The sequence below is a fragment of the Anabas testudineus genome, chromosome 17 (assembly GCF_900324465.2).
Source record: "Anabas testudineus chromosome 17, fAnaTes1.2, whole genome shotgun sequence".
In the NCBI taxonomy this organism is placed as follows: domain Eukaryota; kingdom Metazoa; phylum Chordata; class Actinopteri; order Anabantiformes; family Anabantidae; genus Anabas; species Anabas testudineus.
The window spans coordinates 6,963,574-6,986,150 of NC_046626.1; the positions used below are offsets into that span (position 1 = coordinate 6,963,574).

The 22,577-nt window shown below is 41.9% G+C and overlaps 3 protein-coding genes across 8 annotated transcripts; 1 reads left to right on the forward strand and 2 right to left on the reverse strand.

The window, feature by feature from the left end:
- Positions 1–441: 441 nt before the first annotated feature.
- Positions 442–11,357, reverse strand: gpbp1l1 (GC-rich promoter binding protein 1-like 1). 3 transcript variants are annotated; one of them, XM_026373905.1, is made up of 12 exons: positions 11,264–11,357; positions 8,113–9,458; positions 7,538–7,652; positions 5,418–5,547; positions 3,393–3,721; positions 2,942–3,017; positions 2,649–2,845; positions 2,367–2,510; positions 1,683–1,838; positions 1,382–1,506; positions 1,190–1,292; positions 442–1,057 (listed from the first exon to the last, which is right to left on the reverse strand). In XM_026373905.1, the coding sequence occupies exons 3-12, from the start codon at positions 7,595–7,597 to the stop codon at positions 887–889; spliced, it is 1,491 nt and encodes a 496-aa protein (XP_026229690.1). In that variant the 5' UTR covers positions 7,598–7,652; positions 8,113–9,458; positions 11,264–11,357; the 3' UTR covers positions 442–886. The 3 variants fall into 3 exon arrangements, with proteins under 3 accessions (XP_026229690.1, XP_026229689.1, XP_026229691.1); XM_026373904.1 differs by having other exon boundaries at positions 11,205–11,310; XM_026373906.1 differs by lacking the exon at positions 11,264–11,357 and adding an exon at positions 11,000–11,150.
- A 251-nt stretch (positions 11,358–11,608) lies between these two features.
- Positions 11,609–14,393, forward strand: LOC113171644 (transmembrane protein 69-like). 2 transcript variants are annotated; one of them, XM_026374148.1, is made up of 3 exons: positions 11,609–12,006; positions 12,112–12,835; positions 14,263–14,393. In XM_026374148.1, exons 1-2 carry the CDS (start codon positions 11,968–11,970, stop codon positions 12,817–12,819), a joined length of 747 nt encoding a protein of 248 aa, XP_026229933.1. In that variant the 5' UTR covers positions 11,609–11,967; the 3' UTR covers positions 12,820–12,835; positions 14,263–14,393. The 2 variants fall into 2 exon arrangements, with proteins under 2 accessions (XP_026229933.1, XP_026229935.1); XM_026374150.2 differs by having other exon boundaries at positions 11,609–11,838; positions 11,961–12,006; positions 12,112–14,322.
- On the reverse strand, positions 13,390–18,016 carry ipp (intracisternal A particle-promoted polypeptide). 3 transcript variants are annotated; one of them, XM_026374146.1, is made up of 10 exons: positions 17,926–18,016; positions 17,128–17,549; positions 16,832–17,040; positions 16,379–16,598; positions 16,098–16,253; positions 15,796–15,963; positions 15,556–15,693; positions 15,051–15,173; positions 14,667–14,887; positions 13,390–14,575 (listed from the first exon to the last, which is right to left on the reverse strand). In XM_026374146.1, the coding sequence occupies exons 2-10, from the start codon at positions 17,465–17,467 to the stop codon at positions 14,351–14,353; spliced, it is 1,800 nt and encodes a 599-aa protein (XP_026229931.1). In that variant the 5' UTR covers positions 17,468–17,549; positions 17,926–18,016; the 3' UTR covers positions 13,390–14,350. The 3 variants fall into 3 exon arrangements, with proteins under 3 accessions (XP_026229931.1, XP_026229929.1, XP_026229930.1); XM_026374144.1 differs by having other exon boundaries at positions 16,832–17,043; XM_026374145.1 differs by lacking the exon at positions 17,926–18,016 and adding an exon at positions 17,749–17,904 and having other exon boundaries at positions 16,832–17,043.
- Positions 18,017–22,577: the final 4,561 nt, after the last annotated feature.

Below are 22,577 nucleotides of genomic sequence, written 5' to 3' on the forward strand. Positions count from 1 at the left end.
TGCTATGACAAAACATTGTCTGATTCATATAAAAACATACTTTTTGCATTTGACTTCCTAACTTCATCTGGGCAACCGACAAGTTAATTCATTCATGTTCTGTGAATATTCTGATTTATAGTCCCCGTTTGAGAGGTATCATATGAACTGCATGCTGTGCTACACTCAAAAGAAAACCCCAAAAACTGAAAACATTTTTACAACAAAATAAACATCTCTTGGCTCCAATCATGTTAGTAAATGAAATACAAATGTTTCCAGCACAAATGAATATCTTCATTTGGAGAAGTTGCTGTATAGCGTAGCTGAGAACTTGGACCTACATAAACTGCAGCATGTTAGCACAAATTCATTCACCTGCCAGTCAAGCTCATAGGAATCAAAGATTCACACGTCACGTAAGTGCATTACATGTAGACTCAAAACACCACAGTAGCCAGATTCATATTGAAACATATCAGCTTGTCAGGAACCAATTTTTATTAATATCATTAATAATGTGTCATCAGCATCATCAATGAAATGAGTTAGTCTGTTTAAAGCAGAATCAAGTGTGCATTCATTGCCCTTCTTTTCTTGATGAACACTTCAGTTCCACAAAGCGAGGAAGAAGGAGGAAGGGGAGGGGAGAAGGGGTCAAAGAAGGAGGGCTGCAGTGAAGGAGGACACGCAGGGAAAATAACGTCTGGCAGAGCAGGAATCTCCTCCTTCACTGGGATATGATTGGTTTTTCCCTTGTGCAAGAACGACAACAAAATAAAATCAAAACAAGAGTAATTGAAATGGTGCTCTAAAAACAAAGATGAGAGAGGAAGAGGGGGATTGCTTGCTGGGATGTGGTGTTGGCTGTTGTGTTGTTTTTTCTTTTTTGTTCCATAAAGCCACGTTAGGATTTGATGCAGTCGTCGTCGTCAGAAGTCTGGCTGCTGCTACTGGTTTCGGACTCTGAGCCCTCCTCGACGTGTGCCTCCGCCACACTCCTCCAGGGGGTGAAGTGGAGGGTCACACCCCGCGCCCTTGGGAGAACCCCGTTCCTCTGCATGCCGTTCCTCTTCAGCTGTTTGAAGACAGTGTGTGAATGAGAGGCCACTTTTAGTTTAGTAGGAAAAAAAACAAGTTATGTCGAGTGATACTGTTTCTGATTAGAGTTTAAGGGTTAACTAATTAGTGCTTTCCTCTGAGGTCTCACCTGTTCAGTTTTAGTCTGGAACTCTCTCAGCTCATCTTCTGTCAGAGGCAGGAAGTTGTCATCATTTTCTGGGTACTCCTGCCAGCCCATGGCCTTCAGCAACCTAGATAAGCACAGTAATTTTCTGCTCAGTTGACTGTGTGTGTGTGTGTGTGTGTGTGTGTAGATATATAAGGTTGTTCAGTGTCCCACCTGTGCTCTGCCTCCAGGGAGCTGGACAGGTGTTCAGTGTCTGAGTCACTGAGGGAGTAGGACAAACCATTCTCATGGCAGACCTCCTCACTGTAGGCTTTGGGCTCTGGGGTGCTGCTTTCACCCTGAAAACATTCACAAAGCAACAGACAACTTTTGAATTGAACGGCCTAACACTTTTGTGAATTACCATAATCATAGTTTGACAGTACACAACAGCTTCTGTCGTACAAGGCATCTTCCTACATCCGCCATCATGTTTAAACAACATTTTAAGGGGTATATGAAAATAACTGCCTACCTCTCCTGATGTCCCAGGACTGCTGCTTGTTGTCAGTTCTCCGGTTCCCTCGTCTTTCAGAGCTCGCAGGAACTCGCTCTTACGGTCTGGACCTCGGCGCATCAGCTTCAGCCTCGACGGAGCAATGTCTATAGGAGGAGTCGTGCTGGAGGGGTGCTGCAGGAGTGATGGCAAGAGGACAGGCCATGAAGAGATGAAAAGCAGATAACTCTTCTGCCTACATGCTATTAAAAACCATCTGGACAGTGAAAGTAACTCTACAATGATCAGGCGCTTTAATTTTCTGAAACTAAACTATACGCTATAATATATATATTTTTCAGATAACAGCATTTGCAGGAGTTGAATAGAAGCAACTAAGGTTATTTCATACACCGAAGACAGAAAACTTTGTGTGCACAGTGGGTAAGCATCCCAGTCAGCAAACCACATGAACACATAATTACAATGTTTAGATACAACCTGTCATTTACTACACAGCTACACATATCATGGCGTGGAGTTGAGGCAGAAAAAAAAAAAAGAGTTCGACACAGACTGTTACAATGGAATTCCCCACATTTGCTTGCTGTGCATTTTGGCCTGTTAGTGAATCTTACATCAATAAAAACAAACATACAAAAACATATTCTTGTTTAGACCCAATAATCCCTCAGTGTCTGCCACTTGTCTTTTGGTCCTCACCTCTTTCGGGGCATTGTGCTGTGGTGCACTGACTGGGGTGCTGGGCTTGGCTGAAGAGACAGGGCTGGTAAAGACTGAATCTCGGCCTGGCATGTGGAGGCCAGACTTTGCGATCTCTCTACCACCGGATTTCCACTGGGTGCTCTGGAAGAGAGTATAGTCTGTCACATACAGCCTAGCAGACAAAAGTTAAACGTCTGTTCTGTTTAACATATAGTATATATGTTGATTGTCCTGCATATCTAAGGTGATTCAATAAGTTGATAGTGCAGTAAATCCTACTTTGGTGGGGGCCACAGCAGGTTTTGGAACTAGGTTCTTGTAGACACTGGAGCTTGCAATGGGAGCTTTGTTGCCGTTGGTGGGCAGAGCGCCAGCAGTGGCAAACCCTGCAGAGAATGCTGTGCTGGGGTCCTCCTTGGAAACCTTCTTGATAACCAGCATTTTGGACACCATCTGTTTGCCACTGGGAGGGTTTTCTGGAAGAGGATCAGGAATGAAAGGTGAGAGGTGAGAACAAGAAACTGCTGGAGAGAGCAGCTATGTTTGCTTTTGTGTTTTGCGAGAGCTCTCACCCCACACCCCAGCATGGGGAGCCACTGGTCGCATCTGAGTCCCAGGTTTTCCAGTTGTTTCAGGGTTGAGCGAAGGCTAAAAGTGAAAACAAGGAACATTCAGATTTTCTATTTTCAAACGATGTTATTACTGAGAAAGCTAATTATACTGTAACTTAGGTGATTATGTCCTACTGTGTTAGTAGAAGAAATCGGTATGATAATAATTCTAAAACGTAAGTAATAGAAAATGCAAAGTAGGATGATCTAAGATGCAGTGTGAGCAATTTCCTAAAAATAAAGGTTGTATTTTTAGCTGACTGCGCTCTGAACCATCTTTATTATAGTAACTTTGACAGACTCAAAGTGTTTAATCTTTCATCAAAGCTCTGTCATTAAAGAACTATGTCAACGTCAGTGTCACGCTTTAGGAAAATAGAAAAATATATATCAGTAAATGTTGTCTACTCACAAAATCCTCCTCCACAAACTTCAGCTTGTCATCCTTGCTGTCCTTGCGTTCCTCGTTGGGGAACTTGTCCTGGTACGAGGTGCCCTTGCGGGGATGGAAGTTGCCATTGCGCTGCCGGTGTCCCCCCTGCCTGTCCCTGTCGCCTCCTCCCCGTTTGGGGTGGCGTCCCTGGTGGTGATGGCCGTCTTGGGCACCTCGCTGAGCTCCGTGCCAACTGGGTGTTTCCTTCCAACATGAGCCCCCTGCCAGCCCGCCATGTCCTCCTTTGGCCACCCCCGAGTCCACCGAATCATGCCTCAGAAGCAGAGAGGGCTGCTGCCATCCATCACCTCCAGAGAGAACACACATGCAGCATGTTTAGGATTGATGCGATTATGCAGAAAACCAGCAAAATTTGGCTCTGATACATAGACCAGTAAGGTAATTTTAGCTTTCTGAATACCTTCATATATTTTAATCTGCACACACTATCTTGGACCATGAGCTAATGAAAGCAACACAATAATTCTGTTAACACATAGTTTACTGGATGACTGTCTTAATTATGAACCACAGAAAGTGATAGCGTCTGAACATCTGCTCCCCTGCTGGGCAGCATGCCTAATGTTAGCCGCCGAGACTCAGTGTTATTTCCAATGTGGAAACACAAAGCACACAAGGCCAGAATTTTTAAAAATAAAAATTCAGGAATTTTAAAAGAGAGATTCTGCTTTCACTCAATGGATAAACTGATCAGCACAAGACAAGCAGAGAAATGTGGTTTATGTGGCTAAGGGAAACAGTCAGCCTTATGAAAAGATTGATCCTGACTGATTAAGCCCAAACACCTGTTATGAACTGGAAGCATTACTACAAGTAGCAGATATGTTAGACCATGTTGTGAATATTTTCAATTTTTATATTAATACTTTCTTGTGGAGACTTCCAACAGTACTATAGAGATGGCTCATGTTGCCTGCAAAGTGATACAGTCCTACCAATAGTATCACTGTATTCCACAGACCTACAATGCCAGATTTAAAACACCATAAAAATCAACACAGCATTGGATTCTGAGGGCTAAGCATTAAGCTACTGTGGTAACATGCATAGACGAATAAGAAAGATACAGGAAACATTACCAGGTTTAATCTTAGATACTGGCAAAATGGCCACATCACTCGCAGCATGCACCCACAGACATACAGGGTTCAAAAACACTATTGGCTGAATACTTCACATGTTCATTTTCCTACAACAAAACTGCAGCAGAACGTGCTGAAGAGTATTTTCTTTTTTAGCATGTCTCTAGCATGATGCACTGAAAGTAAGTACAGACAGAGAAAACTAGGTAAGATGAGAGCACGGAGAGACAACAATAACACACCCCTGGGAACTTTGCCATTGCACCTGATCACCACACTTTGCCATTACACCTGAATACACCTGATAGACAACAACAACACTGCAGTTTTACAGATGAAACATAGCTGGACACCAACTCTGTGGATCTTTGTCATTTCAACTTCACAAAGAACACATTTATTATTGAATTATTTCAAGTTCCCACGTAGAACTGCAAAGGTAAACTCATGTAAATCAACACTAAGTGCAGTATGGTACAAAAACCAACTAACAGACACATTCCAGAGAAAAGGAAAGGTGTATGAAATATAAAAGAGCCCATCCATATGTAAAAGAAGGTCTCAACGGGGGACAGGACTCCGACGCCACCTGCCTGCTGCTAATGCTGCTACACCACCACTGTCTTCTGAGCAAGTGGCCTCAATTATATCCTGATCTTCTACAGCAGTTTCTTTGGTACAGGTCTGCTGCCTGCCATCTTCATTGTCACATAAGGTAATTACACTTATTGTTTGAAAAACGAACAATAGTAATCTCTTCCAGTAAGCAGACACACAACGGCACTGAACTAAAATGGTGTAAGAAGAGTTTTATTTTTTTTGCACATATTCTCACAGCACGGTTAAACTCTACAGCAACGGCAGTATTGACAATATGAAGGCAACTGTTTTTCACCATTACCTGCTGGAGCACGCAGGGATCCGTTGTTGAAGAAGCCATCAGAGGAGTTGTGGCGGCGTCGGCTCACAGCGCTTCTGCCGTCTCGGTGGTGGTGGGGCTCACCTTGTTTGTCAAGGTTGGCAGCAGGGGACTGGAGGAGGACAGAAAAGGGACAAACTTAGTCAAAAGTGGGACTCTACAGAGATGGTGGACGGTGATACTACATACCAGGGATAGTGATTAAACCCATTTCACAACTTACTTTTTTCCCTACTTTATTTTTGTCATTGCATAGAAGCGTAGATTAGCATAAACCCTCCCCATATTTAGAGACTCTCTTGCTCACAGAAATCTTACATAACCGAGTGAAAATGTCAATGTGGGGATCTATTCTGAGCAAACAAAAGTGAACAGGAAAAGACAAGAACGAAAGACAATCTCAAAATGCTCTATCACAAGGAATGTGCTGCTGTCAATATCAAAGACAGATATTCCTCCTTTTACACAGCAGTGTGTTGACGGCAAATACTCAGTTCTATTTGAATCATATTCTTATCATCAGTTCAGGTTCAATAATCAAATTAGATTGTGTTCTCCTGCCTTTCATTGCAACCATCATCTCAAGGAAGGACAGAGGACACACAGCAAGATAACACATAAATGAGCTACAGTAAAACCGTAGCGCCAACCCTGGCAAACATATGCAGACAAATCCCTGAAGACAAATGATATTAAGTTGAAGTCACGTGTCAGCAGGACTGTGGCTGTGCACTTGTTGCTCTGTCTCTTTACTGAGCGGGGCAACTTCCTGACTCACAGATTACACTGAGCTCTAAACAGAAAACACCCACTCACACATTCAATATTTAATCTAAACTAAATGTGGCAGATACCGTTTGGACCAGACCCTTAAATTGCAGCCATGTCTGAAGTTATGCCTAGTGATTAAAATAACTGTTGGGAACAATCAGACAGTCTTAAAGTTTATTGTGTCTTTGACACACAGATGCTAATGAAGACAGCTACGGGTATGTATTTGCTTTCCAGCTACATTAACTAATCATGACCCACCTTTTGTTAAATTTCCTTGGTAAGAAAAAGATAAATAGAGAAAATAAATCACGTTGGCTTACTTAGCTAACTTGCAAATGTTGCTGCAAACCACTGTTTGCTGAATGGATAACACAATATCTACACTGAAGCTCAATTGGGTCAAACATTTGCTTCGACTTACTTAAACACAGACTTTCCATTGTTTCCCTGGTTGGTGTCCATGTCTGCCTGTTATTTTCCTATACTGGGACCCATCATCATACATCATGTAATGCAATATGTCATATTGATTGCTGTTTTTTCGTAAACGTACTTAACTTATAACGAATGGCTAATGCAATTCAAATGTCAACACTTCTACTACTACACTGTCAGATCACTAACCACTACTTAGACTAAGAGTCAAATCCTCATGCAACAAAAATGGTCACAGTCTAAAAATGGAATGGAAATGAACTTGCCATTCAATCTAAATAACTGATGATGTGCTAAACAGGTGAACTATTTGCTTTCATTTTCATTCAGCTACAGCACTCCTAAGTGCACAAAACTGCATCACTTTGCAGTAATGTAGCAGTTGTTTAATACAATCCAAATTCCTAGTTACATGTCATGGAATACATTGGAATACTAGCTCTACTTTAAAGACCTAAAATACATCCCTCTAACAATATGATTCGGATTTTCGATTTAAGCACAACAACCAATCCAGTTCATGTGCCAGAGCCTGCCCTCATAGAAAGCCTGTGTTAACACGATGAAGCTTTGATGCAAACATTACAGAAAAACCCGGCATCAGTACCTTGAACTGTCAGTCATCTTACACTTTCCTTTCCTACCATCCCTTTTTTCTACAACAGTACACAATGTCTAGGTGACCCTCTGCTGAACCATGCACTGACTAAACTGTCAGTCCCTGAGGGTGACCTGTCACTGACTACACACACACACTCAGATGCACAGACACACTTTCGCCAAAAAGGTACAACTCTGACGCTGTTACATTCAAAGTTTGTCTGTCTCTATCTCAATCATTGATTTTTCACGTGTTCACCTTACACACTCGCAGAAATATAGTGAACACACACCTTAGCAGGCTGGGGCGTGGAGAAGTTAAGCCAGGCAGGGACAAAGTCATGCTGCGCCATTTAGGTCCAGTGTTTCCGGTCAGTGGATCGAGGCATCAAACCTCATGGCCAGGATCTGACAAAAGGCACAGATGACAAGAAAGACATTTTTAATGCTGCAATTTCAGGCACAGATCAAAAAATCTAATTCCCTTTTATGTCCATCTATCTTTGATTTCCTGTCATCTCTCTTGTGGGTGTTTTGTCTACCCATCAGTTATTTAGGAATTCACTGCATAAAGGTCTCCAATAAGACAAGCTAAAAAGAGGCCTATTCTTTGCAAAAAACAACAAAGCCCAACTTGCTGCAGCTGTCCTCTGAAACTGATAAGTAGCTGACAGCCTGGACGGGAAACATCTTGCAGGATAATACATGTATTGTTGTATGATAAATAGCTCCTCATGTCATAGTTTTGCTGAACTTTAATTTTCACTTTAAAATCACCTCCCACCCACAAAATATTAACTTGTAATTGAGCACTAATGTGACTCATTTCATGGTGTCCAAGTTGATCAGGTGAAACCTTTATCATTACCCCAGAGTCTGTGGCTCTGAAGTCCTCTGCCTCCTCTCCGTCCGGCTGGGCTCAGTTCCTCAGGCCTGTTGGCACTGATCACAGTGTGTGTGCACTGACAGATGGGGAGCAGCACACCAACAACTCCCTGTCCACCTCTGCCAGGACAGCACAGCCCCTTTCCCCAGAGGCAAACCCCTTCGTCCAGGGTGAAACACTGAGAGATGGGTCAAAAGGTCACAGGAACGATCTGGAATGGCAATCCAGAGAACTGGCCAAGCAGGAATTTGATTATAAAAGTGTAAGGGATCCACGAAGAGCTGATTTTGGTTGTTCTCCGAACAATCCCCGAGCTGCTCCTGTGCCGGTCACGTCACTGATGAATTCTGAGCTCTACAGTTTCCAGTCCAGGTGAGCTTTTCACCAATTTATCTGAATCATTCGCACTTACTGTCAGGAGTAAGACTGAAAACCTGATTGGACTTAATGCAGAATGGCAGACTGAACTGATTGGACAAGTGATTTGTTCCAAAGGTGAGGAAGAGCCAGGTTGTCTTAGTATTAATATAAGGAAGCAGTCTGTGAAAGGTGTCTGTGCTGAGACATGGACAGCGGTTTGTTTAGCAGTTCCACTTTGACACCAGCTGGGGGGGGGGAGAGACAGGTGTCCTGCCACACTGTGTGCCAGTACGATTTCGTGTCGCCTCACCATTTACCGAATCATTTTAAGATCTACTGAACTGCACGCAGAAAAGAAAAATGTTCAGAGACAGTCTTTTAGTAGCAATGGAGGTAACTGAAAACCACTGCTCACCTCATTAAACTGGTGAAAAAGACTGTCTGAGTTTGGAGAAAGTTAGACTCAAGTTCAAAGTTACATGACAATGAAGGAAGAAAAACCCTAATTTACATTGCTGTCATTTTCAGTTTTGGTTAGTGAAACAGAGATGCCACTGGATAATTCATTATAATGCTGTTTTTAGATGTCTTAATATCACATTTGTAGGATGCCCATTTAATTATCTGTGGTTTTCTGAATGAAGCAGGTATACGGTATAGCTCTGATTTCATAGATTCCCGAGCTCAAAAATCTTCCACAAGTCAAAAGGTTTTCGTGTCATATGATCCACAAATCATTTAACAACAATTAAAGGGTTCAAAAAGAAATCTCCAAGACAGCTCGATCAACTTCTTTTTCTCAGGGGAAAAAACGAAGGGTGAAAAATAGCATTGCAAGTCCAAAACTTGTCAAGTGGGCCTTTCCTTCTTAAATGAGCTTTTTCCCCTTAACACAGGAAGTTTCAGTGCAGCTTTCTGCTGTTTTCTTGCTGTCGGTTCATGAGTATCTGCACGGGCACACGCTGGACCTGCATTAAACAAAGACAGACCACATTCAGACAGACATCATCACAAAGCTGTAGGTTTAAAACTACACACGTGGCTCAACTCAACTGCCTGCCAGCCAATTAGGCACATGTAGCATCAGTAACACACTGTACAACAATCCTGCAATAAATCCTACTTTTTTTTCCAAGTTGTAATGTTCAGTCGACACAGCCGTATTTATAAAAATTAATCAACTCTTAATGATACAAAGCAGGTGAATTAAATGTTGTTCTTATCATGTTGCATATCATATGTCTCTAATCAAATGTCTCATATTAGAAAATGAGGGATCTCTCTAAGTGTCGCACATTATAATTACACAGCAACTATGGCTCTCAAAAAAAAAAAAAAAAAACCACCAAGATGGATAAACAAATCTCTAAAACAAATATATTGCAGCCAGGGCTGCTGTGGTAGGTAGGTGTTAGTGTTATCCAGGAAACAGGCAGATGGATTCCAAGACAGAAAAACCTAAACCAACATTCATTATTCTGTACCTGTACTGCTGCAAATAGCTACACAGGGTGTCAACACAGAAAGTTATTTCTCCCTCACTAAAGACTCTTATTAAAGCCCAAAAAGCTGACAGTTCATAAACATTATGAGAGAAAAATCATGCCTCGGAACCTCTCCATGCTGAAAGCTGACTCTTTTATAAAAATGTGTCGGCTTTTGGCAAATGAAATATTTATGCCAGTATAAAAATAGCTTGAGCACTTTCTTCCTCGGCACTTCTCCCTTGACCGCTGCGCATCTAAACAGGTTTGACAGTGTGTGAGCGTGTGTGTGTGTGTGTGTGTGTAAGAGAGGGAGAGATGCTGAATAAAACCGAGGTTTGAAATCTCACTAGCGATTCTCTGGTCATACACCTTGTTCTAACTTAACACTAAATCAACGAAGCCCCGAATATCCAAACTCTGAGACACTGGGGTATTGCCACTGAACTATTACGTAACTCAATATCTCAATATCAATGAGTTTGCCACAGACACGGGCTGCAATGTGCAGAACACACGTTTACTGCGCTGTAGAATGACAGCTACACAACTACTGCAAAGTTTGGAAAGCACCTTCTTTAACGTTGCTGAAGAGTGTGTGAAACCCATGTGTCCACACGCTGCAGCCCCTCTACTGAACTCACAGTATCATAGCATGGACGTATCACCAAGCTAACTAACACTAGCTAAGTAACGTTATGGATTAAAGTGCACCAAAGCCATCGGCCGTAGTGTTTGCTTACTAGTAAGTGGTAATCATCAACTAAAAACGTTATCTGATCTGCCGTCACTGTGCTGCTAGCTAACTCTGCTGAGTTAACTAAGGTTAACGTTAGCGTAGCAATTGTTAGCTAATAGCTGACGTTAGCTAGCCTATTAAGTAGCTCACGAAAACTGCAAGGTAGTTCAAATGAAGTGGGACGGCTAAGGGGCTTGGCGAGGCAAAACCGCATTTCATATGCTCACACTGGCCAAAACTGTCTATTTAAACAGCTGTCACCATCATCAAATAGAGGTAAACAGACCTGTCTTCGTTGAACAACACGGCTTCAAAATGGCTACCTTTGCAGCGGTAGCACACATTCATCAGCTTGCTAAGTGCTAGCGAGCTAACTTGCAGTGTTTCATGACGATATCGTGTACTTTCTCCCAAGCAAGGTAGCTTCCGGTAGAGAGGAATTAATATCAACATAAATCTGCAAACAGTAACGAAATCAAACTGTTTCCCACCTATAAATCTCCTTTGTGATACGACAGTTGATGTTTGTTTGGGTTTTCGGAGCGCTTACCACTGCCGCTGGCACTGAGGGATTCGAACAGACTTGATCGTGCTGCGTTCAAGATCTGTCGTAATTATGCAACTTGGTGAGGGTCCACCGTGTTTGTAGTGTCGAAATGGCTGAATGGTGACGTTTCTACCCAATACTTTTATATTAAAAATAGCAACATGTAAAAATAATTCTTATTTATTTTATTATATTTTTCATCATTCTTAGGACAAGTCGTTGATAGCAGGTGCACTGAGCTTTTGCCATCTTGAATACAACTTAATACATCTCTCGCTACCGCCAGTCAAAATAGTCGATATCAAATCCAGTCTCGTTCATCTTGAGAATATTATGAGGCAGGCATTTAATCGAGCCCGGATAAAATAGCAGCTAACAAATGACCTTTAGTTTAGCTAGTTAGCTAACGTAAACGTTTTAACTTTTAATTGTGTGTTAATGTGCCCGTAGCGGCCTTGATAAATAGTCGAATGACAAGTAGTGAAAGCTTAACCTTTACTTAGGTGTGACGTATGTAGTTGGATTGTTACAGTAGGAAAGCTCTGTATTGCATCACGTTCATCTACTGGCTATAAGAGGTTGTATGCTAGCTATTAATAGCGCCACCGTTAGCCTCGGGTGGTTTAATGATATCCAAAATCCCAGAGGGCAGGTTTTGTTGATACCGTTTTGTTACTAATGGACGACGTGTCTCTTTCAGATCGAAGATGATTAGATTTGCATCTCGAAGAGTCATTATTTCCGGGGTGAGTTACGACAACGGCTTGCTTTCTAATGAAAAGATTACAGTGGTAGTGTATTCAATAGTAGGTCATGATGTTTATGCACTTGTATGATTGCTATGTCCTCAGGTTTCAGTACTGAGATGTCTTGAGCAGACAACCAGGGCACCGAACTACACAAGTCAAACTCGGCTGCTGTTTAACTCGCAAGCTTCCTCAGTATTAACACCTTCCAGACCAGCATCCACCGACAGGCTTTTGAGTATCAGGACTGTGAGCTGGCCTGCCACACGTCTCTGTCACGGAGATTCACAGGGCACCTCATGCAGAGGAACCCCCAAGGAGGGCTTCAGTTTGAGGGCCCTCATCCAGGCTCCCAAACCAGCTCTATATCTTGGTTTCTCTGGACTGATCCCATTCGTATCTGCCCCTCTCCTGATGGCTGTCACACAGTCTTTCTATCCTGAATTGGCATACGCTCAAGTAGTTTATGGAGCTTCTATAGTGTCCTTCCTTGGAGGTGCACGCTGGGGCTTTGCAATCCCAGCTGGTAGCCCTGCTCCACCAGACTGGATGAATTTGGCGAACAGCGTGGTGCCGTCACTTCTCGCCTGGTTGGCACTTCTCTGCAGGGACAATATTGCAGAGGGAGCACTGGTAGTTATCATGGGACTTGGTCTGTCCCTGCACTATGACTTGACCCTACTGCCTGGCTATCCTGCCTGGTTCAAAGCCATGCGAACTGTCCTCACCCTGGTTGCCACCTTCTCAGGGGTGGCTACACTAATAATTAAGAAATGTTGTGCTGAGAAGAAGATCAGAGAGATCCAGAGCTGATTCAAGAGGAGAGTTTGTACGTGCGATCAGTTTGTCATTTTGTTATCTGTACTACATTTTTATTATAATTTCTGATAAAATGTGATACCTGTAAACATGTCCTGTCATTTAGAATGCGAATAAGGAGTCTTTTATGGTGTTAAATGGGCAGAGAAATGATAAGAAAGAAAAATAATATTTAGTTATATAGCACCTTTCATAAAAGAAAATCACCAAGTGCTTTAGTGGATTTTATGTCATATGCAAGTTTAATGTACAGTAATCTTCCAGAGAAAGTGTTGCTGCTGTAGTCTGCTTGTTTGCACAGTGCAGAAAATCTCTCCAGCAAACATGTACGCTAAACTTAAAAGTGTCTTTGTCATATACTTTATGTACAATCTCAAAAGACTGCAATCACACTAGTATTTGTCATAAGTCATCTCTAAATGGTACGACCACTTAGTACACCAGGGTGATATTTTTGAGAGTGCAGATCTCATCATATGTACGGATGCTTGTACAGGATGAGTGTTTTTTGTTTTTGAAATGTGAAAGAAATTAAATGTAGGTTAGTTTCAAAGCCAGCACACATGATATCTGATTCACTTTATTAAATCTGAAAAACTGTTAATATTAATATTGTGTCTTTCAAAGGTATGACAGTTCACAACAGGCAATGCTGTCAATGTGCAATAACTTCATGTAGCTTGCTAGTGTAATAAGCTGCGAGATCCACAGAGCAAACTAACAGTACTTACCATAAACAAGGTAAACCATATCTAAGCGTGCATTGTCCACTGCTGTCAACATTAGAAGGCTGAAATTTAAATTCTAGTAATCAAGTGGCAAATGATACAACAGTCTACACTTGTTTGGAGTTGAGCATAAATAGTGACGAAGAGGCACGGGTACTTAAAAAAAATATCCAGTAAAAACTGTGAAAGCTGGTGTCAACAACAGTGTGGCGTTCAAGTTCAACATAATTTTACACAAATCGCTTACCATGAAACAACTTTACGTTTCATTTGGCTCCTTTATCAAGTAGGCTCAAGTTGTTTGATAACTTTAAAGTAGCAACGCACAGACCTCAGATATTTCTTTAAGAACAAACAGAAAGAAAGCAAACTAAATAGTATTTCTCATCTGGGAATGGTAATGGCAGTTTGCACAAGACTCTTACTCCCACAAAGCTCTGGTCCATCAAAATTAGAACTGATCCACTGTGAAAAATATCTGTGTCAGTTTCACTCTGTCATTTTTGTAAAATGATTGAACTGAATTGAAAAACAGATGAGTTGTAAAACAGTGTAAGTGGAAGCAGTTCCAGCAGTTTTCCAGTTGAAGTTCTACTGTTATAGTCAATTATATTTTCAATTAATGTGAAATGTATCATACAAATAAAACAACTCTAAACCATGTATAAATAACGTGATGATGTGAAACCCCACTTTTGTGTTTCTCAAGGTGCAGCTTTTCCTCAGTTTCAAGAGTTTTTGGATGATTCAAGTGCTGATATGGATGTTCACAGGCTGAATCTGAATATTCCTGTATATCAGAGCACAGCCAGCCCTCCATCGCAGCGGCTGGTGATCATGTTGCCCACTTCAGTCCAGGTATCCAGGTGAGGGTCATATATTTCCACAGAGTCCACCGTCACGGGGGCTGAGAAGTCTCTGCTGGCGGCCCTGCCGCCGACAGCGTACAGCAGCCCGTTCACTGCTGACACTGACACCCCTGCACGGGCAGTGGACATCGAAGCCACTTCCACCCATTTCTCCTGAAAGACAATCAGACAAACCAGGAGAAAGTTAAAACATAGACTCTGTTCTCATCCATAAAGATGTCAAGTGTCTTTAGTGACACTGTACCTCTTCAGGACAGTACTTCTCCACTGTCTCCAGTGCTCCCAGTGCCTCATTCCAGCCGCCCACTGCGTAAATGCAGTTATTCAGACAGGCAACACCCACGTAGGCCCGGCGTGTGACCATGACAGGCAGGGCACTCCATCGGCGAGAGATGGGGTCATACACCTCGGCTGAACGCAGCTCCATTCCTTCATCACTGATTCCTCCAATCACATAAATGAACCCTAGAAAGAGAAACCTGCGTTCATTGACTGTCCTGCTTTGACTGAGCTGCTTCACTTGCTCTGTCCATACATGGGAGACATAACTGGTAGTAAACATAAGCAAGACGGAGGGTTCAGTCTTTACACACGTTTATTAAAAAAAAAAAAAGAAGAACAGAAACACCTTGTAGCTCACAGCAGCCAAAGTAATAGCGGGGAACTGCCATGCTGCCGATGACCTCCCACTTGTTCTCCTCTGGGTCATATCGCTCCATTGTCTTTCCAATCTCAGAGCCAACCCAACCACCTAAAAAAGTACAGTCCAGAATATTTGGGTTATTTGTATTGGTAATTAAAATCTCATTTTAGCGTTGTCACCATTTTTCTTTTTTCTATGTTCTTTTACTCCACTTATATAAAGTTGTAATTCTTTTAGTCCCTAGTATGGATCAGACACATTTTCCATTATACAACTGATCAGACCATTTTACACTTGACCTTTCCCAACTGGTATATACCCATGCCTGTACTGTACTACTACTACTTTATTACTGTTCACTGAGTAGTAGTAGTAGTAGTAAACTGATCTTCATGTTTGAAACTTGTGGAAAGCTCCTTTAAGACAAATCTATCAGCTTGTGCTGTATGCATTTTGACTCATATGTCGTGTTAATATTACTTATATCTACCAAGTGCATAGAGCGCTCCGTGGCAGGGGCAGACGCCAACTCCACAGCGAGGAAAGTTCAGAGATGCCACAGCAGCCCATTGTTTTGTCACTGGGTCATATCGCTCTGTACAGTCAAAAATCATTGAGTCTTTCTCCCCTGGTGAAAAAGAAAAACAACCAGTGTCAGACTCACCCAGACTCATTCATCTTGAGTTAAAAAAAAAAACAAACAAACACAAGACAGTCTCCACTCTCTCACCTCCCACAACATAAATCATGCCCTCCAGGACAGCAACTCCCAACCCGCTGCGGGCCTGGTGCAGGGATGACACTGTGGTCCAGTACTGGTTGAAGGTGTCAAAGCGCTCCACACAACTTAACGCCCGACTGTCACTCCAGCGGCCGCCTTGCAGCCGAGTGTAGCCTCCTACATGAAGAAAAAAGTAAAGGTCCAAGATGACATGGCATCTGGCGTCATACACGCTACTGTATCTTCATTAAGCAAATTTTATTAGTTGACACACTTGTATCTGTGTTAAAGAAGGGGATCTGAAACAGAACCTATGGCATAGAGGTACTTTCTAGCTTTTCTTCTGGGCCTCATCTTGGCTGGCTGTAGCTGGCTGTACATCTTATTTTCTTTGGGAGACTTTGTGACTTCGGTGTATTCCTTCAGAAGAGTCTGCAATGCCACCCTCAGGCTGAAGTCTGTAATACCTTCGTTAAATGACAACACGGCAAAAATGTCCACATGGTGGTTACAGTGTGTCATGTAATCAACTTGAAGGCAGTAGTTCAATAGAAGTATGTATTACAGAGTATGTTACATATGACCTCCTTACCCTCTATGTATTTGAACAATCTCTGTGGGGAAAGCAGGGGGAACCGAACTGGTTCCAACACCTCTACAACATGTTTTTTCCTCTTTGCCACATCTTGCAGAACCCAGTCCATGGCTGCGGTGAATACCTGGTACTCATCCTCAATTCTCAGCTCTTCACTTCGTAGCAGCCTCACCAACTGATCCTTTGACAGGCCTTTGAACTCATCGGTGACACACACCTGAAGGAAATAAAGTGTTTTAAACAAATAGTAAATATAAAACCTGAAATTACAGTGTGACCTGACTCTTTTACCAATATAATTTATACATATACATTTCTGACAGAATACTGATGGTGTTCTACTATTCTTATACTCTGCCTGTGTAATTGTAAGTATTTGGGGAACCACATTAATGTGTAACAGTAAGGGAGTTTTTACAATATCAAACAATGACTCTTATGTGTTCATACCTCCAGGAAGTGAACATGGATGTAGTTCTCAATGAACTCTAGCATGTCCACACAGGCAATCTGCTCCAGAAACTGAAAGATGCCAACACAGTTGGATGGGTCCATGTGACCTTTTAGAAACTCTCCACAGATAGACACCACCTCGTTCAGCTGAAGCATATCTGCTGCCACCATCAACTCCTGAACGTTCTCCACAGTAACGCTGATCACTCCTGAGAAAAAAAAGTAAGTTTCCATTGATAAATGGTATAAATCAATATGTATTTGATTATGTGCATATTAGGTCTGATGTGGACCTGTGTATATGAAGTCCAGCAAAACCTCAAAGACGTCTGTGTCGACTCCGAGGATTTGCACCTCCTCTTTGTCTGCCTCCCTCATCCCCCCGGAAAACAGGGCAGAAAAGTAAGGACTGCTGGCAGCGAGCACCAGGCGATGCACCCTGAAGACCTGTCCACCAACATTCAATCCAACGTCACAGAAATCAGTGCGGAGCCGCATCTTATTCATCTGGGCTAGGATGAGTCTGGCATAGCGATCTGAGGCCAGCAGAGCCTGCTCAGACCCCTGGGTTGCCATGGCAGCCGCAGCATCACCACCACAGGAAAGGGATGTTGATACAGAGATGGAGGACATGGCAGCTGGGGCAGCACTGTGTTACTGTGGAGAACAGTATCCCCAAGCCCTCCTCTCTAGTGAGCCTCAGCACAAGACAGGCCTGAAAGTCACAACCAAAACTCGGCGTCACAGCTGACTGTTGTGTAATAACAACAACATTTGGTTTTAACAGCAATATAATAACCAAAAAAACATGTGAACGACGTTCGTCTCAAATGCGTAATGGTGAAGCACACTGGAGTTTTGTCAGGTAAGTTATTGACCTTCTCGCTTTTCATATATTACATATTAAAACAAACCTGCAGCTGTTAGCCAGGCATGCTAGCCACCAGACAGCTCTCCAGGGTTGACTATCATATTAACGATAACGTCCACTGATATAAGATAACTTGCTGCTCCACCAACCCCTACACAAACAGAGATTTACAGAAATGTAAACGTTATGTAATGTCAGCTTGTTTTGAGCTGCGGCTTACCCATAAGTTTACTGATGAGGATGCAGACAACTTCCGTCGCCCTGCAGACTGTCAATTCCTTTTTCTGGATTGATTGCTCCGGTCTGGCAGTTCAATGTCAAGTCCAAACTAATCTATCGCCGAGGGTACTGAACGTATAGTGGGCTTGTTTGTCCGTCTTTGGGAAAACTAGACTTCTTTAAATCACACAAAGGTAGGATTCAATCATTTTGTTGCAATTATTTTTATTTCTTTATTTTTTTATCTAGTTCCTCCACTTTGCAGTTAATAATATTCAGCACCAGATGGCAGTGCTGCCTTTTAACAAGCTGCTAAACAAATTCAAGTCCATGACAAGAAACCACAAAAATCTACCATGTAAATTATCATAGTATTCTTACCATGTCAGACCCTAGCAGAGTGGTAATTTTAGATGTAGCTATTCTCCAGTGTGTTGGCTGTAACCCTCTTCCACTGCAGACTTGACCAAGCCTAGAAGCTAGCCTGCTCTTAGACAGTGGCACTGGGTAGCCCTGTTTGTTTTAATCAGTAGCTTGGGATCAAATTAGTTTAAATATTATGTTGGAAACTTGTTATTACATTCAGATCTCTAGCACTGCATGTGCTCACTAAACCTATCTGGTCCAACGACCTGAGGTAAAAAAAACAAACAAACAAAAAAAAAACTCTGAATAACACTGAAATATGTGTTAATAACTCGTAACACCCAGTAAGTTTATCTGTCCCACACTTAAAATAAGTCCTATAACATGTGTCACTTGATTTGTATTTATTAAAATTAAAACAGCCATTGGTGTACAAGAGAATATACGCTGGTGTGTAGACCAATCAAAACGTAAAGGTATTCATATGGCAACCTGGCTACCATTGGCTGGACTTCCCTCTTGTTGCCCTGCATCATTAAATTTCCACAGTGTTCTGTTTCCCTAAAGGGCATCCAGCATGGCCATTATCTCCGCTGAACACGTAGCTTATTGGAAACAGCTTAAATGTTTGTTTGTTGTTGCTGTTTTGTTTTTTTTTTACCTCTGTTTTACAAATAAAATTGAATTGAATTTCATTCAATTGAATTAAATGGACTCCAAAAAACAGGGATGGCAACTTAACTTTAAAACTAACATCGAGCAGAAAATGAAAAACACAGCATACTCATAGCTGATGACTGTGAGCAGCAGATTAAAAGTGAATAATTTATGCACATAATGTGGCATCTTTTTAAACGTACTCAATTTTGTGTGTTCAAATGCTTATCAATGCTTAGCCCTACCTTGGCTAAATGTTTAGCAGAGGACTCAGTAGTGGCACAATTTCTTAGCACACAAGGTAAGAGATATGTGTTAATCACATTATATATTTTTAGCAGTCGTGAGGTGATTAGTGCTGTTTTGCAATTCAAGTGCCTCAGTCGTGTTTCATTGAAGAGTGGCAACGTACGACACCTAGTCAACAGATTCAATCAACAGGTGATGCATGCTGGCATGGGACACGGACACGATAGAAAGTATAATGTATTACACTTATTGAAATGTCTTTTCAATAAGTCTTCAGTTTACTTTTTTATATTTGTCTCCATTGCTAGTGGTAGAAAAAGATGCCCCCTCCACTAAAAACACTCAATTAAACCCAATGACAGAACTAAAATGCATTACTGCTATTGTTTAGGCTTTATGTGTTTTATTTGTAACACAATCGAGCTTTTTGTTCTTTGTGCTGCTGCCCAGGCAGGTGTCTCTTGTAGAACAGGTTTTAATAAGTAGGTGAGGTGTTAAAATGAATCTGAACGCAGTGTCACAGACTTCTTTTAGTTACAGTGGATCTATCACGGTGTGAATATGCTTTTCTTTTTGTTATGAATGACTGTAGTCTTTTTCTTTTTGCTTGTCATGAACATGATTATTTTCTCTGATTATCGTGTCTCCATTGTGATGATAGGAAGCAGAGTGTTTGCCTTGCTCCCAGAATCTCCCATGCTGTGGGAGAAAAAGTAAATAGTGTGAGGGTCATTCTATGGAAAGTGGTCACTGTAATTACCATTCTGTTTTTAGTACAGGGTATGTCTGAATTTTTCATCAGGCCTCTGTCCTCTGGTTAGACGATTCACCAGGAAAGAAAAACATCATGGGATGAAACTGACAGCTTGAGGGTTCTTATGGGAGTATGGCGAGTTCAGAGTTTACTGAGTGCTGTGATTGACTTTAAATGATGAAACACTAAATAAGTAATTACATAACTGTGATAGGAGTCTTCGTTATTATGTCTATAATATTTTTAATAATTCACTGCGGAAATCTCTGTTGAATAATGAGGGTATTTTACTGTACAAATGCCTTTTCAATACAAACACATTGTATTTGCAAATGTTATCATGTCTACATGTTTGCTCTCATATTGGCAGACGAGGTTCTAGACCTCACCTGACAGGACTTATGAACCGCGTCACCCTTACTTATCGTGGCTGAGTTCACTGCGTACAGTGTAGATATGGTATTACGCTTTCAGGACGAACTGGTTTTTGGTTTGAACTCTGGAGCTTCTCTGCCATCCACACTGGAGCCTGTGTCTGCCAGGTTTTTAACGTATTGGTTTGCTGGCCATGTGCCCGCTGGATATTTTTTCAAGAGTTGAACTCCCACACTGATTGTCCTGAGAGCTTAACAGATGCCGATGTCCTTTATTCATTACAGCTGAAATCACAGGTTTTCTTTCTTGAGAATTAGAAGCTCAACATGATACAATATGTCTCAATAGGAGGAAATCATGCAATGCTGCATGCTGTTAGGCATTTATCCAAAAGGAAAGTTATTATTTTTAAAGTTATGCTACTGTCTTGCTCTGCCTGTTTCGGTGAGGCGGGATTATCTTCCATCCCTGCCTAAAGTGGTATCTCCAAATCTGGTTCGGTTGTAGAACAGACCTGACATTTCTACTAAATGTTTTGTCAGCAATCAGTATGTTATCCCTCACTAGAGCTCACTTTTCAAATAAAGTGAAGTTAAATGTACAATTGTAAGTAAAATGTACTTTATTTCAATATGTTACACTTTTTTCTAAACTGATTAAAGTCAGGATTACGAACATATTGTAATTTTCATTTGAGTAATTTTTTAGTAAACAAGAGGCCTTGGGCACGGTTGAAAATGGGCCACTGGGAGGACATATGGTTCACCAATCCCTAAGCACTTTAATTTAAGTAGGCTATTATCCTTAATATTTTGTTGAATGTGTCGTTTAAGGTCTTGTTTAGCCACTGCTGTACACTGGGGCTTATTGTAAGCAATCAGACATTTTTGTTATTTGGGATCTTCTTTAAGAGGATAGTTAATAAAGCATTAAAATAGAAAAATGCCTAAAGCGAGAGAGAGAGAGAGAGCGAGAGAGTATGTACAAACATGAACAGCATCATTTCAGGCCTGAAACTTTTGATGTGCATCATTTACCATAATTCTCGGGGAAAAAAAAAAAACAATTCAGCTCAATTTTGTGGCTTTCTCATGACTTCAGCAGCTCAGATTAATCTGTGACCTAAATTTGTAAAAAAAAAAAAAAAAAAAAAAAAAAATTAAAAGCCAATACTAAAAATGCATCTAAATGCGTGCAGCCTGCTTTCTTCTATTTATTTCTGGACAGTGTGTGTAATGTTCAGTGTGTGTCTGCTCTCTATAAGGCCGCTATAATGTGAGCTGGGAAAAAAAAAAAACTCTCTTATCGATTCTGCCTCCGACATAGCAACTGGTCGCTGATTGGCCGGCGCGCTGCTCGTTCCCGGGCTACCATTGGCTGTTCGGGTAGCGTGAAACCTGGAATCGGACGGAGACAGCGGGGAGGAGAGACGCGATTGGCTGCGGCCGCACTGAAAGCGTAAACCTCTCTCTGTTAGGAGGTGGATGGTGTGTGTGTATTTTAGGCGTGACTCCAACTCGTCCTACTGCACCCCCCCCCCCCCCCCCCCCCCCCAGCCAGGACTCTTCAATGGAGAACTATATGGCAAAAAGAAAATGTATTTAAGTGTGCAAGTTTCACACGTAGGTCTGTGGAAAAGTATGGTATGATCTGTGTATGTTTAAATAAGAATAATATATATATATTAAAAGAAAGGTGTGGGGGTTGGGTTTTTGCATGGATTAAACCCAGACTCAGCCTGCTAAGGAAAATAGGCCTAAGCAGTCTGAGTTAAACTGCTGTGAAAGCAAATAGCTTTGGGGTATAGCCAAATGGGTGTGTTTCAGGTTAAAGGAAATGTAGGAAAGGCCCAACCTGACCCTTTCCACCGCTTATTATTTATTTTTTTTATGCTATCCTGTACAGGAGTTGGAGAAATTCACATTTTGAGTGCCCTTCCTCTTTTCCTGTCTGTGCTACCCCACACACTTTCCCTTCCCGCTCTCTCCCTGTCTTTAGGACACTCACGCAGCCTGACGGTGACTCAGCGCTGGCACAGTCTGTCCTCTATCTATCTATCGCCACGGCATCTGGTCCTTCCCAGTCCAACACGCATTCTGCCCGTCTCTGCGCTGACACAGGTAACAGGGAGTAATCCGCGGCCTGGAATTGAGGCTGTCCCCCAGTACATCCCTGCCCTCTCCACCTCATTAATCCCTACCTAACACAGACCTAATGTGATGGTTCAAAGAAGCCACCTGTTGCTCCGGTCA